The sequence below is a fragment of the Siphateles boraxobius genome, unplaced genomic scaffold (assembly GCF_051911475.1).
Source record: "Siphateles boraxobius isolate OS27281-9 unplaced genomic scaffold, OSU_SipBor_1 5, whole genome shotgun sequence".
Taxonomy (NCBI): domain Eukaryota; kingdom Metazoa; phylum Chordata; class Actinopteri; order Cypriniformes; family Leuciscidae; genus Siphateles; species Siphateles boraxobius.
In genome coordinates, this window is record NW_027509141.1 from 21,057,672 (window position 1) to 21,076,117 (window position 18,446).

Genomic DNA, 18,446 nt, shown 5'->3' on the forward strand with positions numbered 1-18,446 from the left:
CAATTGCATCAGTTGCTAGGCGACAAGAACAGTCCTCAGTAGGCCATTTCAGCTTAACGACTAATGTTAGCTGAAACACTCTAAGACTGAACTGAACACTGTTACCAATGACTGGAGCAGATTTTAAACACCGACTGTACGCAACTGTCTCTGACTTGTGTATAAAATCTGCTCCAATCGTTGAAAAGTCTGTAAGTGTGTTCAGTTCAGTCTTAGAATGTTCAGCTAGTCGTTAAGTGTGTCCCCTGCTTTAACCACGCTCAGTCTGACCTTCACTACCAAAGGTAAGAGGACAACATATACTGCACATTTGTGGTCTGTTCTTAACGGGTTAATTTACGATATGCCATTAATAATTCACTGGAATGCACAAAGAATCTTCTTTTTTTTCAGGGTCTGTTGAAAGTACATTGTTGAGGCTTTTACACTTTTAAATGTCCTTTTAATGTTCAATAAATTGAAGGGTGAGTAGAATACTGTAATGTCATTGTACACAGTTTAAAAAATATATATTATTGTGTCCATAGAGCTAGTCTTTCACTGATTGTTTACAGAAGTTACACCCATAATTCGCGCAAAGCGTCATGGGACGTAGGAATAACGTGGATTAAGACCTGGCCTTCGAAGGATGCAGCTTCTGAATTGAGAAACAGCGAGCTGATAGTAGCCTAAACAAAACATGAAAAAACGTTTCAGTCATATTTCTTAATGTAGATGCATATTAGGCTATATTTATGTTCAGTGAGTTCCATATTAGCCTATATTAATGACTTTGTTTTTAGAAGCTGAATAATGGCAACAACAAACTGAACTGACATTATGGGTAAAGACTTGCTAAATTGTTTTAACCCATGTAGGCCTACTATTTCTTACCATAAATCCGTATTATATTTATGTCCTAAATAAATGATATAAATTTTAAATAAATTGTATAAGCTGCATCATGGATACAACATATCCATGCAACATAACTGACGTTAAGGCGTAAAAGAATTGCTGAATCGGTTTTTGAAAAGGTCCTTTTAAACGAACTGTTCTAGTGAACCGATTCACGGAAACGAGCCACTGTCAAAAACTACTGAACTACTTACCGATACAGCATTTCTGGAAGTCATACGAATGGGTGAAACGTTTGAAAGAGTATTTTACTCATAACTTTGAACTGACTCAATAATGATGAAACAAAACCATAAAAACGATATTTGCTGTGATGCGTGCCGTGGGGTCGACGGGTTCGGCTCATTTGCTTCGCAACAGAGGCGGAGCGCTGATGCCTTGTGTGTCCACGCGCGCGCCTGTCAATAAAGTTTTTTCGAATAGTTCAGTTAGCCTATTGGAGAATGGGTAGCATCACCGATGGTAAGAATTTCTTTGTTTTGGTGTTTATTTTGTGTTTGCTATTTATTTGGCAAACCAGTATGACTAATTACAACTGTGCCCGACTATGTGTTTTTGTAAACTAAAGGAACTTCATGAGATGAATGAGATCAACATGAGGAATCATTGCTAGTTAGCCATGTGATATGCTAGAACTGATTCACTAAAGAAATGCACAAAAATGATGTATGTATCTCTTATTGTATTCACTGCGATTCCATCGAAATTAGTGTGAATTTGGAAAGACTTTGTGTGTGAGTGTGTGTGTGTTTGTGTGTGTGTGTGTGTGTGTGTGTGTGTGTGTGTGTATACCAGAATTGTATGTTTAAATACATGTTTATATATTGTATCAAAGTTTGTCTTTCTTGGAAGATTACAGTAATGAACAGAGTACGTTAATTAAGCATGTCGTGTGTGACTATGTTGGTTCTAACTGTAATAATTAAGTTCCCACCAAATTGGTTGCTATGTGGTTTAAACCCATGTATAGCTTGACTTAAATGGTATTGTTGTATCTTTGCAGATGAGGTCATTCGGAAGCGTCTTCTGATCGATGGAGATGGAGCTGGAGACGATAGGCGCATTAATGTGCTCATGAAGAGCTTCTCCAAATGGTGCCACTCCAATTTCTCACCCGAGGAAGGGTAATTTAATCTATTATTAAAATGTGCGAGCTTGGGTCAAAATATACACCCACCTCTAGATTTTATTTTTCCTTGTATACCTTGATCTTATTCCATCAATTAGTTACCACAGCTTTAGGTTAAAACACTTTTCACGCTTGACTTTGTTGCTGCAGGTTCTCCCAGTATCAAAGGATGTTGACATCTTTGGCTCAATGTGAATTCTCCATGGGGAAGACCCTGCTCGTGTACAACATGAACCTGAAAGAAATGGAGAATTATGAAGCAATCTATTCAGATATTGGTAATTGTGCCTGTGTGACTTTCTTTGGTGTCATCACCATTTGTTCAATCACGTAGCAAAATATTCTAATTTCTTCCAAAACAGAGACAAGTATAACATCAGCCCATGAAAAAATTGCAGAGTGCAAAAAGGAAATCCAGAGAGCGAAACGAATACGGAAAAACCGCCAAGGTTCAATACAGCTCATTTGGAGTAATTTTAATTATTTTTTTAATTTGGTTTTATCACTAATTTATTACTGTATTTCTCATTTGTAGAGTATGATGCTTTGGCCAGAGTTATCAAGCAGCATCCAGACAGACATGAGACCTTAAAGTAAGTTATTTAGGTGAAGTCGCATTTTATTCACTGTGTGTTAAATTTGTAGTCTGTGTGTCATTTATATAACATGACAGACAGGACAGTGAAGTGTTTTTCTGATCTTATTTCTGCAGGCAGCTCGAGGCTTTAGACAAAGAGCTTCAGCAGCTTTCACACATCAAAGAGAATGTGGAGGACAAGGTGAGGGAATGTGATATTTCTTGATGATTTTGTAGAAATACATCACACATCTTACAATATTTACTCTGATCTCTCTAACCCATCTTCAGTTGGAACTTCGTAAGAAACAGTTCCACGTCCTTCTCACCACCATTCAGGAACTTCAACAGACTTTGGAGAGTACGTAGTTTATTGAATAAATCCTAAAGGACACATTATATTGATCTGAATTCCTAAAACAATTAGTTTTATTTCAGATCAGGTTTTTTATCAGCTGCTGTTGTATCATCTAAATTTGTGGTTGTTAATTTTATAGATGATGAGAAGATGGATAGCGACGACACCCAGGAGAGCCTGATGGACAATGGAGACTAGACATTTGCATTAGGATGTGCCTATTTTTATTTTCATGAGCACAAGATGTTCTCTCATTTTAGTCTTTCTTTTTTTGTTGGTCATGTACAGAATTAAAGTGCTTTCTTTACAAACTTAATCTGTGTTTAAGTTATTGAATTTTAGCTTATGGCCCTTTCTAAGTAAACGTTTGGACTCGTGAGCGTAACTTAAACCAACTTTAAAGAAATATTATACTGTACTGTGTACAGTAATTGTGTACTGTGCCATTTAATCTAGAAGCTTCATAAACGAAATTACTTTTACTGTAAACTAACTGTCGTAGTTCAGAGAGAATGTAATAAACATCACCAAAATATTACCACTTTTAGTGTGGTTTTATTTATCGGTGAGGTCAGACCAAAATAACTTTGTATGCAACATAAAAATAGGAAACTATGCACATGAATGCCAAAAAAACATTTTACACCCAACATTTATGCTCAAGTCACTCCCATTAAAGGGACAGTTGACCCCAAAATTAAAATTTTGTCATAATTTACTCGTCCTCATGTTGTTCCATTTTGTTTCTTTTTCTGTTGAACACAAAATAAGATATTTTACAGAATGTTGGTAATCAAACAGTTGACAGCACCAACTGACATCCATAGTAGGAAATAAATACTATGGAAGTCAATGGGTGCCGTCAACTGTCTGGTTACCAGTATTCTTCAAAATATCGTATTTTGTGTTCAACAGAAAAAAGTAACTCATATAGGTTTGGAACAACATGAGGGTGAGTAAATGACACAATTTTCATTTTTGGGGTCAACTGTCCCTTTAATTTGTTTGCTGAAACAATGGTAAATCTAAAAGTATTTGGACACCTATGCAATATTTAGAATAACTATATAGCACAAAATATCAAACCAAGAAGTATGTATTTTAAAGAAAGATAGCTCAAGCAAAATATGTCACTGAAAGAAATTTAAGTTATATACATATCAACCAGCAGATGTCGCTACTGCCACAATATTTAACACGACTAGACGTGATCTATCAATCTCAGATAATTGGAGATTTATAGAAAGAAATTCATACAGGTTTGGAACAACTTGAGGGTGTGTAAATTATGACAACATTTTCATTTTTGGGTGAACTATCGCTTTAAGCTGTTAGAAATACATTTATGCCTAACTCTTAATTACTGATGTAGGCCTACTTATGTTGTTTAAATGGTATGTACTTTTTGGCTTACATATTGTATTTTGAAGGTTTCAAATGGCATGTTAAGAGAAAGGTCATCCTTTTATGGCATTTGCATCTTCATTGATGCCTAAAAGACAGTTTGTGGTTGTTTTAATCAGCAGCTTAGAGTCAGAGGATATTTACAAAATCACAAATGTGTGTATTTACCATTTGCACAAAACTGTAGTATTTTAAAGTTAACAAACAAGGCCTCATTTGGCTGTTTTATTACTTCAAAGCTGTTATACGGCACCATAACTATGACATTTACCAAACAACTCCAAATTACTGCTATTCTAAGGAAAATTGGGCTTTTTAAGACTGGTTGGGGATGCATACATTTGTATTTGTTTGTGTATTTTCTTATATTTGTAGGAACAATGAGAAAGAGAACAGATAAATATACTTTTGACAGATAGATATACTGTACATGATTCAAATAATTAATCAATTATTAATTGTTTTGGTATTATTGACATGAATGCCAGAATCACGGGATAGAAGTGTTACACTCACCGTAATTTTCTTTAATTTGCATTAAAGAAATTTGCTGATCTTAAAAAATATCTAAAAAATGTAACGAAATATTAGAAAATAAGATTCAATGCACACACACACACACACACTTTCAATAAACATATTTTTAATAAATATCAATTTCATGTTATTTTGCATTACATTTATATTTATGTTAATATTAATGGTAACATTTTATTTTACAGTGTCCTTGTTACATATGTTACATATACTTACCATAGTAAGTAACAGTAAATTATGCATAATTACATACAAATAACCCTAAACCAAACCTAATCCTAAAGTACTTACCCTATAGTAAGTACATATAGTTACTTAATATTACTCAGTAATTATAATTACAGTGTAACAATTACACCTTTAAATAAAAGTGTAACCTCATTAATAATTAATAATACTTGCAGTGCACTTTTTGTTGCTTGCTTCATTTATTCTCAAATCACTTTTGAAGATCTCTGTTGTTTCTGTAACAGACAAAGACTGTGTCTGTGTTGTCATATACTTACCTTGTGCATTTCAGAAAAATGACAAAAATATTGGGTTATTATCTGCAATGTCACCATAAGAGGCAAATCTCCATTATCTGTTTTTTTTTTCCACACAGGTAAACACTTCCCGCGTGTGCAACATCTGATTATCTCCACTGTCTAATTACAGCTGAGCTGAACGCACGGCAAGATGAAGAACAGTAGAGTATTACGCATTCTGCCACATCCATCCTATGAATAATCCAGTGGTGTCCCAGCAGTCAATGCAGTGCTTCTAATTGGGTTCCTGATTTAAAACCTTTGCCCTGAGGAAATGGAGATCAGCTCTCAGGAAGACACATCCAGATGACTCAGACTCAGATTGCTTAGATAAACATGAAGAACGTTGTCTCTCCGAGTAAACAAAACTTTCCCAGCATAATCTTATTGTCAATAGGGAAGCCTTTGCTTGGCGTAATTTGTCCGAGGGTTTCTGTGATAATGGGCCAATTAGAAAAGGTATGGAAACATGGATTTTTTCTTCCCCATTTCACAATGTCACTGTCATTCTCAGTCAATGGAGACCGTTATTTCCTCTTGATGGACATATACGTGCTAACAAGAAGCCATGTTTGCCACTAGACTACTGAAAACCCAATCTGCATTTGCACCCTGAAATAATCTCTGCTGATAGAAATGTGTTAAAGCTATGTGATTTTTTTTGTAGCCACATTTTACAGTTATTTTAAAGCAAGTTAAATGCCCAGAGGTCACAAAAACTAATCTATCTTGTGCCTGTTTCTCCTCATTCCATACACTCTCTTCTTTCACTCTCTACTTTTCTACCAGTAAATGTGACTCCAGGTTGTCCCGTTCTTCCTTTCTGAAAGACGGAGCTCATCTCCCTGAGAGCAACTATAACATGCTGTGGCACATCTTTCCATCGCTATGGTAACAGCGCTGAGGTGTACATGAAAAGAAGTCGAACCAATGTGCTGTAACACGGGAACATTAGATCAGGACTAGGTCAGAATGGCCCGCTATTGGCAATCCATTCACCCACTAAAGCTTTCTGATGAACAATGCCACTCACAGTACACTGTGTGAAGTACCTGAGCTTCGACAGTTGTATCTCTGAATAAGTCGCATTTCTGAGCTCGAAATGTTGAGGTTTGCATCTTTGGCATGTGAACTTCTCAAATCACTTTTTTACTAGTTGACGGAAGGTTCATTGACATATAAGAGTGTTCACGATACAGAAAAAGAACTTGTTCTATTCATTTTTGTTTCAGATGGTTTTGAAAAACTTTTCTCGCACTTTCAAGAAAAGTATCTTAATCATTATTTTCAAGAGCTATTTTTTATATATTTGTAAAGGTAAAAAAGTTTTCACAAATATCATGAATTTTTATCATTAGGTTTTTGGGAAGTCACATGATATTTTACAACATAAACTAACGTTGCCTTGTCATAAAAGTCTTAAATTATTAGTTCAAGAATTATATTGCTTTTTTTCTTCACTATTATATCAGGACAGTTGTATCTCACTGACATTTTGACCTTATAAAACTAATTTAGAAGTTAAAAACATGCTTGTCATAAAGAGGTGTGTTCAAGTCATTGCATGTATGAATTATATTTTTTAATATATTTTCGAATAAATGAACAGATTAAAAAAAAACTGTATCATATCATTGGCCCAGCCATACATTTTTAATGCATGGATTTTTTAAAAAGGTAACCTGTCAATTGTCTTATCCTGTTTCTTATTCCATTTCTTAGCATAGGTGTAGTTTTGAATGTCAATTTCTATATAGAGATAAACCTTGGCTAGAAGCAAAGATGAGAACAGTCATCACAAATCTTACGCAAGCAAGATCCATGAGAAATCAGATATCGTAAGAGACTTGTATACTGCACCGTCTGAGAATTTTCTGCTCCTGATGAATTTAGATCTGAATACTGACTTTGTCTATTAACTTAATGGCAGTCAGATAGTCATCAAATTCCTTTGCATGACTCCATATTGTCGTTGACTGAGGATTCATCAACAGAACAGAAGACACTGCAGTAAGTTCAGCCTAGAGGAATGCACAATATCTTTATTGGCATCAAAGCATTCACACCCACTGATCGAAAATGCAAGTATTGTATATCAAGACAGAAACTCATTCACATTGAAATTCAACAGCAATCAGACCAAGAACATAAACATATATCGGGATGTTTTGTCTTGTTTTATAGTCTTTGTGGTTAATAAAGCCTCATGCATTTAAAAAGGACAGACGAGGAAGAAGAGAACACACAAGAAAGCAGGGAAATTGACTGTTGATTGTATTTCAATCACCTTGTGATCATAATAAAGGTCACTGAATAGACTACATGACCCTGTTAGTGCAGGAGAGAAATTATGTACAAACTGAAACCAGGTTAATATGTCATGACTTCATGCAGTTCATAAATACAGTGCAAACATTAAAGAGCCATATAAATGTGGATTCACAATGGTGCAAACACCAAACCAACGTCCACTGGCATGACATTATTCCGGGGATAGGAAACCCTGAAACAGCAATCTAACATCTATACTGACAAATTAAAACAGAAATCTCTGTTATATAGTGTAAATCACAAACACCTGCATCACCTACTCATCAGGACAGTTACACTTAAAAGTCGACATGAAATCAAAACGGACCCCATTCACTTTCTTAAAAGCATGTGCTCTTATCGTGGAAGATTCATCTGTGAATGTTATTCAAAAGATAGTCACAAATATAAATTATATTTCTGAAGATATTCATAAGGATACTTGATGGAAATCTGAAACAGCATTGCCATATCGATGAATGGTGTTAACCAATGGGCATTTACCAAACCATTTTAGCAACTTTGTATTCATAATGGTACCATTATGTAAAATATGTCACATTATGGAAGTAAAATAGGTTTTAAATGACAATTTATGTTAACTTTATAACACTAGAAAACGCTCTGATGGAGCATTTGATGAATAGTAATCATTCTTTGGGGTTGTGGAAAGAGTTCAGTTTCATAAAGCAAAAACACTATTTAGTTCCCGAATGGACCGCCAGAGTAAAAACTTTTGGTCGTAGTGACATAATGCCACTTTTTTAAACTCTTCATTTTTCCTCTTCCTTAAAACGCAGCAATAACTATTGCACTGGGTGTAACGACCTTTGTTCAGTAAACTGTAATATTGTGAAGTCAAAAAACCATTCAATACATCTGAGGATCCCTTTCATTCAATTTAAAAACATTAGTATTATGGACAAACAAGCCTTTAGTTATTTATCTAATCCGAAATAAAGGGTGTACTTTTAAAATATCTGTTAAACTAATCTCTTCCTTCCTCTCTGGTGCTCAATGTTTAAACTTTGCCCTTAGAAATGGGACCTCCCTGTATTAGGGGATTACAAAGAGGCAGATGGGGTTACTGATTGGTGTAGGAGACGGGCCCACTTGAAGCATAATTTCCCACCTGGCTGTACTCTGATTGGGCGAAATCCCCCGTTCCAGTAAAAGCAGCTCCCGATTGATCAAAGCTTCCCTGGTTGAAGACCTGCTGGTTGAAGGCCGTGGCTTGTTTTTCTGAGGACGAGGCAGGGTACCTTGCTGAGCCTCCCTTGTGCCATCCTGTCTCTTTAAACACAAACCAGATGTTCCCAGCCCACAGCACGAAGTTCAAATAGCCGAATACCTGTGAAAAAATGCCTTGATGAATACAAGAGATGAGTATATCTATTTTTAAAAGTGTTTTAAATAAAATAGTTGAACTTCAGTAAATTTTAAATATCAATATGTTACAACACACACACACACACACGCTCATGAAACATTTCTTATTTTTATGTTGAAAACAGTTGTGCTGCTTAATATTTTTGTGGAAACCATTATATGAACTGCATTTACTTGAAACAATGTAAAAGTCTGTAAAAGTTGTTTTGTTTGTTTGTATGTTTCTTCCTTCCTTTATTTATTTCTTTCTTTATTGCATATTTCCTAAATACAAGTTTTTTTTAATCTTACTGACTTTTGTAAACTTTTGTATTGATTTTAAAGTAAAAAATTAAATTCATTAAGCACATTTAATTCAATGTATATATTTGTATTTTTAAATTATTGTAAAATATTTGTACACACAGTGATATATGATTATTTTTTCTTATCAATATTAAGTGTTGTAAATGAAAGTCTAGACACCCAACCGATATGTGTGGTTATAGAGTGTCAAAATCTTAGTATCTCATGCCTTACCACAGATGTGTTCAGGCCAGACCATCTGGGTCCGTACACTGAGCTGCACTTGTTTGTCTGCACCTTACATGCAGACATGAGCAAAACCACCTCATCTGGATCAGTTGCAGTCTTCACATCTGAAAGCCCCTTTGCCCATGCAGATGAACTCACTAGCCACACAAATGAGAACACCACCGTCACTATGAAGTCCTGGGGAGCATGAAGAAAGTGTGTTACATGTATTTTTTTTAAACTATTTTAACATTTATAAAATTACAGACTGCAGCTTTAAACTCAGTTACAATGATTTGCATGCAAGGATGCATTACTATATACCAAGCAGGACTACATTTAATGTGGGTGTTTTACAGTAAATAGGAGCTCATGTCTTGTGTGTCAGTCTTCTCTAATAGGCTTTGACAGTCCACAAAGGTTTGAGCTAGTCTAAAATAACACCAGGGCTCACAATGAGTGGTCCGCGGTTGTTTTCGCGGTACTTGTTCTGGAAAAAGATGTAGACCACTGTGGCCAGCAGGGAGTAGAGAAAGGAAAAGACAGCAATGGTGACGAAGAACTCTGCGGAGGAAGAAAAATCTCCGATCAGGTAAAGCCGCTCTTGCCTCCTTCCCTCACACATCGGCACGTCAAAATCCACCCGGTTCAACCTGTTTAATGTAAGCCACAAAAACATCATGCTTTTTTATACAGTTTGCCGTTATATTAGGGATTCTTCAGTGTCAACACCAGGCTAGAATAACATTATGCCGCTTTTATGCTTTTTTGGATATTACCTTTCATGTAGTGTGTTATATAAATGTTTGTAAAAGGTTTGTAAAGCTTCAAAGATCAAAGTGCACGAGTTATTGTCTTCCAAAAGAAAGAACCGATTCGGTTGTCAGTAATTCCAGCCTTTGTAACACTTCCTGTGTAACAGAGGCCTAGACTAGTGAGAGCTGTGCAGGTAAGCCTCACTCCCCTTGACTCAAGAGGTGCACTATAGCAACTGATGCTATAGAGGCTGTGGTCTTTAGCGTACTTGTTAGCGTGTCCGCCTCCCATGCTAAAAATGCCGGTTCGAATCCTGCTTAGAGTGATGCGAGAAGTACTGGAGGAGTTACACCTTCTCAAACCAATGTAGGTTTGTAATAAATTTGCATATTGCCCACATACCCCTTGAGGCCAAGAGGCACACTAGTGACTAACGCTATAGACAGTCCTTCCAGAAAAACGCGGAGTTTTTTTGTGATTGTTGCGGGCAAAAATCCTTGATTATGCGGCCCGTTTTCTTAAAAAATGCGAAGGAATATGCGGGATATTTATGCAATTTTATGCGATCAAATTGCGGGAACTTGCAAAAACTGCGGTTTGATGAAAAAGAGAAAAAAAAGTGATCCCCCAACACCCTGTTCTCACTAGGATACTACCTGAATGTAAAGAGTCATTTCTTATTACTGTGACGGTGCGTGTGGGAATAATTCCGTGGATTCCAGTGCAGAGCGAAAGTAGTGTTTAATGAAGATAAAACATAAAATAAACAAACCAAAACTACATAGAACAAGAAAAGGCAAGGCAAGGCGCAAACACAAACACAACGTAACAAATACAACGAACGAGCACAGGACAGCAAACACAGGAAGACTAAATAGGAAGGCAAACAAGGAGGGTAACGAGACAGACAGGTGGAGCAAATCAAACAATAATCAGATAACAAGAGGGAGGGGTCAACAATGACGAGAGCACATGGCTCAACATAACAAACACCCATGTGCAACACAAGACGGGACAGACATGTGACATAACCCCCTACCTACGGAGCACCAGACGCTCCATCAGGCCAAGGCGGGACAGGAAGGAAACATCAGGGCGGGACGGGAGGGACAGACCAGGGGGAAACGGGAGGGACAGACCAGGGGGGGAACGGGAGGGACAGACCAGAAAAAAAAAGAAAAAAAAAGGAACAGGCTAGGGCAAAACAGAGTTCATCGGGCGGCCAGGGCGAAACAGAGTTCATCGGGCGGCCAGGGCGAAACAGAGTTCATCGGGCGGCCAGGGCGAAACAGAGTTCATCGGGCGGCCAGGGCGACGAAGACCCCTCGGGCGGCCAGGGCGACGAAGACCCCTCGGGCGGCCAGGGCGATGAAGACCCCTCGGGCGGCCAGGACCAGACACCGGCTCGGGACCAGACATCGGCTCGGGACCAGACACCGGCTCGGGAACAGACACCGGCTCGGGAACAGACACCGGCTCGGGAACAGACACCGGCTCGGGAACAGACACCGGCTCGGGAACAGACACCGGCTCGGGAACAGACACCGGCTCGGGAACAGACACCGGCTCGGGAACTGCAAACACCGGCTCAGGAACAGCAAACACCGGCTCAGGAACAGCAAACACCGGCTCAGGAACAGTCACGAGAACAGAAATGGTCACTAGGACAGACACAAACACAGAAACAAACACTGGGTCTGGAACAGACATTGGATCCAACTCTGGAACAGGGACTGGCTCTGCCTCCGGCTCACGGGCACTGGCTCTGCCTCCGGCTCTGGAACGGGTACTGGCTCTGCCTCCGGCTCTGGAACGGGTACTGGCTCTGCCTCCGGCTCTGGAACGGGTACTGGCTCTGCCTCCGGCTCTGGAACGGGCACTGGCTCTGCCTCCGGCTCTGGAACGGGCACTGGCTCTGCCTCCGGCTCTGGAACGGGCACTGGCTCTGCCTCCGGCTCTGGAACGGGCACTGGCTCTGCCTCCGGCTCTGGAACGGGCACTGGCTCTGCCGCCGGCTCTGGAACGGGCACTGGCTCTGCCTCCGGCTCTGGAACGGGCACTGGCTCTGCCTCCGGGTCTGGAACCGCAGACACTGGCTCCGGCTCTGGGACAGGAGACACTGGCTCCGGCTCTGCAACAGGAGACACAGTCTCTCGCTGGGCAGACGTGACGTAAACAGTCTCTCGCTGGGCAGACGTGACGTGAACAGTCTCTCGCTGGGCAGACGTGACGTGAACAGTCTCTCGCTGGGCAGACGTGGCGTGAACAGTCTCTCGCTGGGCAGACGTGATGTGAACAGTCTCTCGCTGGGCAGACGTGACGTGAACAGTCTCTCGCTGGGCAGACGTGACGTGAACAGTCTCTCGCTGGGCAGACGTGACGTGAACAGTCTCTCGCTGGGCAGACGTGACGTGAACAGTCTCTCGCTGGGCAGACGTGACGCGAACCGTCTCTCGCTGGCCAGACGTGACGTGAACCGTCTCTCGCTGGGCAGACGTGACGTGAACAGTCTCTCGCTGGGCAGACGTGACGTGAACAGTCTCTCGCTGGGCAGACGTGACGTGAACAGTCTCTCGCTGGGCAGACGTGACTTGAACCGTCTCTCGCTGGGCAGACGTGACGTGAACCGTCTCTCGCTGGGCAGACGTGACTTGAACCGTCTCTCGCTGGGCAGATGTGACGTGAACCGTCTCTCGCTGGGTTCGTTCTGTCACGGTGCGTGTGGGAATAATTCCGTGGATTCCAGTGCAGAGCGAAAGAAGTGTTTAATGAAGATAAAACATAAAATAAACAAACCAAAACTACATAGGGCAAGGCAGGGCAAGGCAGGGCAAGGCAGGGCAAGGCGCAAACACAAACACAAACACAAACACAAACACAACGTAACAAATACAACGAACGAGCACAGGACAGCAAACACAGGAAGACTAAATAGGAAGGCAAACAAGGAGGGTAACGAGACAGACAGGTGGAGCAAATCAACCAATAATCAGATAACAAGAGGGAGGGGTCAACAATGACGAGAGCACATGGCTCAACATAACAAACACCCATGTGCAACACAAGACCGGACAGACATGTGACAATTACTTCCTATGATAAGCAAGCATACTACATCACAGAAAGTGCTGGAATATTTCAGTTGATCTTGTTTTATTTCAGACCTTAATAAACACATCAAACTTACAAAACATTGATGAGTCAAACAAGTTATGTACCTTTACAAAAGGAATATGCTGCTGTGCTATGCTAACTTCTGTAAAAATTAATAAATAAAATATAAAAAAATAAAGTGTGCTCCTGTTTTACAGCTTTTCGATGATGTTCACGTCGCGTAATTACGTCACTTCATAACGTTCCCATGGCAATAGGGGGAGATGGCTGCTCTTGTGTGAAGCAAAAGCAACATTTTTCAACTTTCTGCTAAGATATATGTGGCATTTTTTTGTAACGAAAATGTGAGGATTATGAAATCATGCAAGCCCCGCATATTTTGCATGGAAATCGTCAATTTATGCGGCGAAAGTTCGCCGTATAAGAAATAATGCTGCCCCCGCATAAATATGTGGACTTTGGCTGATTATGCACTAAATCATGTGATCGCATAATCGCGTTTTTCTGGGGGGACTGTATAGAGAGGCACACTAGCGACTGACGCTATAGAGGCACACTAGCGACGGACGCTATCATTGCCCAAGAACACTTCTACTTTGACCCACCCTCATACACTGCAGTTGTAACTGAGACCTGGAAGTGTTTAGTTTGTGTTTTCAGCTTGTCAAGAAAGATGCTGTTTTGTGTGCTGCGAAAGAAAATACACATTGCATGCACTTTGAAAGGATTGTTACGCCGTTGTTACTGTTCATATCACTGTGTAAACAAGTGCTGAGGAAACCAATTTGAGGAGCTCAAATTCAGATATGGTAATGTCATTTCTTTTCCAACACACGCTGTATGCAGTAGTCCAATCACAACAGATGTGACTATCTGACCAATTAGAGCAGAGTAGGCTCTTGAAAAGGCGGGGTTTAGAAAGACCAGGTTCAGACACTGTGAGAAAAGAGGTGATGCTGCAATGTTTACTATAAGAAAATTCAACTGTTTTTGACTTTGGATAAAAAATTAGAAACCGGTATGGGCACTTTAAGTTCCTGTCACAAGGTTACTTTAGTTCCTGTCTATTTCTACCTTATCCTCCTTAGATTACTATGAACTTGTCAACTCTAGTGAATACAGCAGGACCTGAGGGCTACTTCAAAGCATTGCATTACTGTGGGCATCTTGTGTGTGTCCTTGACCTTTCAGGGCAAAAAAACAACAACAACTTGGACGCATAATGAGGCTACAGAAGAATACAGTGATGTGAATAAGTTAGGACACCCATGCTAAAGTTGCCTAAAAAGAGGAATAAAAAATAATCTTTTGGAAATTGATCTTAATGCCTTAATTAGAAAAATGAGGAAAAATCCAATCTTTAAGGACACCAATTTTCTTTGTGAATGAATAATGTATCATAAATAAATAAATGTTCTTCCTTAAAATACAGGGTGCATAAGTCAGGACAAAAATAAAAATCTGCCTGGCTCTATGGGAATTTAACATAGGGGTGTCCTGACTTATGCACCCTGTATTTTAAGGAAGAACATTTATTTATTTATGATATATTATTCATTCACAAAGAAAATTGGAAATTGAACATTAAGATCAATTTCCAAAAGATGATTTTTTATTCCTCTTTTTAGGCAACTTTAGCATGGGTGTCCTAACTTATTCACATCACTGTACCAGCCTGTCGAAAACATTTTCAGCCTACACAGAATTATAGTGGTGATTCAATACAGAATGCTATTGTCTTCTGTTCTTTAAATTGACATGGTATGATTTCGTGTAACTTTATTACCACAATGGATAACAATGAAGACAGACCTGATGCAGGATTCTAGCGTATGTGTCAGCCAACTCATTTATTGAGTACAAATGGGTGAGTGTGATTCTGTCTCTCAGAAATAATTTCTCATCTCTGAAATTGCTGCATTTTTAATTTATTTATTTTAATTTAAAACAGCTGTAAATACTGTGAGATACTTGAAATGGAAGATATGGCTTAGTTTTCTAAAACTTTCACTTTACCATGAATTTATTCACACACAGACATACAGGCCTTTGGAAATATGGTCAATTTATTAATCTTTCAATTGGTAATCAGTTATATATTTTGGCCATGAAAATACTGAATATACCACTTTGATTCACTGATTCAAAATGAATTAGTATTTTAATTTGATATCTCCATTGTATACTGTATACGAAATATCACAAAATGAAAGAAATAAACTTTTAAAAATGAAGGACCATGTGACAGTGAAGACGGAATTAATATCTGCAGAAAATTCAGGTTTGCCATCACACGAATAAATTACATTTTAAAATATATTACAATAGAAAACTGGAAACTTTAAATTGAAACAATATTTCACAATGCTTTTACTGATCAAATGTATTTCTGATCAAATAAATTCAGCCTTGGTGAGCAGATAAAGTTAATTTAAAAAAAATCTAAGCAAAATAAAAAAAGATCGTAGGCTAATTATTCCAAACTTTTGTCCGCCAGTGTATATAAGCGATTCGCTTACATGATGTATACTGTAAAATCATTAATTTTGACATGTGTAATGTGAATAAAACATCTGATTATACTGAGGATCTATAAACATCAGCCCAAATACCACAATCATTTAATTTGACAAATTAGCTCTGATGTTGACCGTTCAAAACACTGAAGCCAGCTGTGCTTACCGAGAAACAAATCTAGTAACTGGCAGCACACAGAGAATATAAAGATAAAACCATTAGCACATAATCAAATGCCCCTGTGTATTAGAGTACAAAAGCGAGGTAATTATCTCTCTCTATTGCTCTGCAGAGTATACGGAGGGGTGCTTTAAACTATAGCCTTACCTGAATGGGTAAGCAAAGTTGATGCCAATACTGAGGTTGCTGTCGGACTTGTTGATGCAGTCCACACTAACCCGCAGTTGCCCAGAGTAACCTCCACATGTTGCAAATGCAAAGATGGCAAAAAGCTGAGGAGATATAACATGCAGAACAGTTCAAGTCACCATGAAATCAAAATTAGCCATTCTTAATTGTGTGTGTGTGTGGAATGGATTATAGCAATATTTATTAGAAATTATATATACACATCATTATTATTATTTTTTTTAATTCATGTGCCATAATCAAAATAACTTCCCCTCCCTTTTGCAGCATCGCTTCTCTTCTCTGATGATGTGTTTTCTCGCGCAAGAGTGGGACAACCTGTCACTCACATGAGATCACAGCAATAGCAAACCACAACCATCTAACGATGCAATCAATTCCCAATGGACAAAATCAAGTCCCACCCATTATTTCTGTTTCACTTGGATATGCATCATTATAGGGAAGAAAAGACTCTCACAACTTGCGTTTCATGGTGACTTTAAATGTAAGAATTGTGACTTACTATCATTATTTCCTATCAATTTATGAAAATAAAAGCTATATATCAATTTGTGGAAAATTCAAGTAATTATTCTGCGCATTAGCGGTGCATATCTGCAGGTTACAGTACATCGTTTTGCCAGTAGGTGGCGATAAGTAAGTTATTGATTTGTTTCTACTGTATTCTATGTTGTATTCTACTGATTTGTTCAAAACCACTAATTCAATCAATTCATCAATCTCTGTTAAAGGATGTCTCAAGGATCATTTGATGGCAGCCTTTATTTTGAGTTCTTCTGTTTTTAGTATGATGCATCAAGTGTATCCTTCGTGACCTCCAATCACCCACAATCCTTTGCACACATTTCAATTCACAAAAAAGAATTGCACTGAGTTTGTCCAATTTTGCAACATAATGCAAGACAAAACAAAACATTTTGGAGATAAATGCTTTATTTTGTTTTGTTTTGTTGTAAATTAACTCTTTCCCCACCAGCGTTTTTTTTTAAGTTGCCAACCATCATCAGCGTTTTTGAATATTTTTTTTTTTTAACAAAAATTGAATGGCTCCCAGAACATTTTGTTGTATGATTATCTGAACATGCATCTCATATAACAAAAGAAAGAACAGAGCCTGTGCTTTAAAACGAAAATAACAGTTTCATGCATGCATTCTTTTTTGGGTAATGTGGGTAAGATTCATGAAAAAAGGAACATTTCCAAAAAGGAGACATAACGTTAAACTTTGCGTAGTGTAAACAACCGAGCGACCACAGATGGTTTTCATTGCCTGTACTCCATTAATATAAAGGCATTAAATGGTTTTTAATATAAAGTATTAGTATTATATTTTTAGTATTTTAGTATATCTAGTATTTTTAGTATTTTTCACGTCGTGACTGCGGGGGGGGGGGGGGGGGGGATTCATTATGTAGCCATGCACACTTACAAACTGTCTAATTCTAACGTTTTATGCTGAGGAGGACTCTAAAACTACAATTCTCGAAAGGAATGGACTAGGAAGCACTCAGCACTCACTAGGATGCAGACTTCCGTTTGAGAAGCACCCTGTGTTTGAGTGAGTCATGGAATCATTCAATCAACCAATTTGTTCAAAAACTGATTCATTTGTTAAAGAAACACCACTTCAGCACATTGCAACATTTTACTTTTAACCTAAAAAATAGCTCACTCAGTTGTTTTTCGGTTTCGAGTTAGATAGGTATTAGGCACATCTTTTGAGGTTGCGCTTATATTCAGGCATAACAAACTCGTTGGATATGACTATAAATCTCATTACAAAATTGTCCGTAATAACTTGCATCGCCCCTGACCTGAAATGGCTTTCCTTTTCAGCTTATGTCACCAAGCACTCCCCTTCAATTACCTGTAATGAGACCACTTGTCACTTTTCAATCATTTCCTGATGAATAAATTCAAGTTCTGTCACATTTTTTACTTTCAAATATCCGATTCACCCTGAAATCCGTTATACATTACAGAAGTTCAATGTTGACTTTAAAATTACAAAAAGTGAAGGGAGATACTGTTTCCACGCCAGCTTAA

General features: G+C 38.5%; 3 protein-coding genes across 4 annotated transcripts in view; 1 reads left to right on the forward strand and 2 right to left on the reverse strand.

Annotated features, from left to right (window-relative positions):
- The window catches only part of atxn7 (ataxin 7), a 48,910-nt gene extending 47,661 nt beyond the window's left edge, over positions 1-1,249 (reverse strand). Inside the window, exon 1 of the mRNA XM_077203244.1 lies at positions 1,092-1,249. The gene's annotated coding sequence lies outside the window, so the exon portion shown is untranslated. The remainder of the gene's footprint in view (positions 1-1,091) is intronic.
- On the forward strand, positions 1,235-3,277 carry thoc7 (THO complex 7). Its single transcript, XM_077203252.1, has 8 exons — positions 1,235-1,359; positions 1,901-2,021; positions 2,177-2,304; positions 2,389-2,475; positions 2,562-2,619; positions 2,739-2,805; positions 2,895-2,964; positions 3,101-3,277. Exons 1-8 carry the CDS (start codon positions 1,341-1,343, stop codon positions 3,157-3,159), a joined length of 609 nt encoding a protein of 202 aa, XP_077059367.1. The 5' UTR covers positions 1,235-1,340; the 3' UTR covers positions 3,160-3,277.
- Positions 3,278-7,447: 4,170 nt separating this feature from the next.
- synpra (synaptoporin a) overlaps positions 7,448-18,446 on the reverse strand; it is a 42,757-nt gene continuing 31,758 nt past the window's right edge. Inside the window, exons 2-5 of one of the 2 annotated variants that reach the window (XM_077203251.1) lie at positions 16,356-16,480; positions 10,096-10,294; positions 9,648-9,839; positions 7,448-9,090 (exon numbers count right to left, since the gene is read on the reverse strand). In XM_077203251.1, the coding sequence (XP_077059366.1) occupies positions 8,824-9,090; positions 9,648-9,839; positions 10,096-10,294; positions 16,356-16,480 (783 nt within the window). In that variant the 3' untranslated portion in view covers positions 7,448-8,823. The remainder of the gene's footprint in view (positions 9,091-9,647; positions 9,840-10,095; positions 10,295-16,355; positions 16,481-18,446) is intronic. The other variant, XM_077203250.1, reaches the window with a different exon arrangement.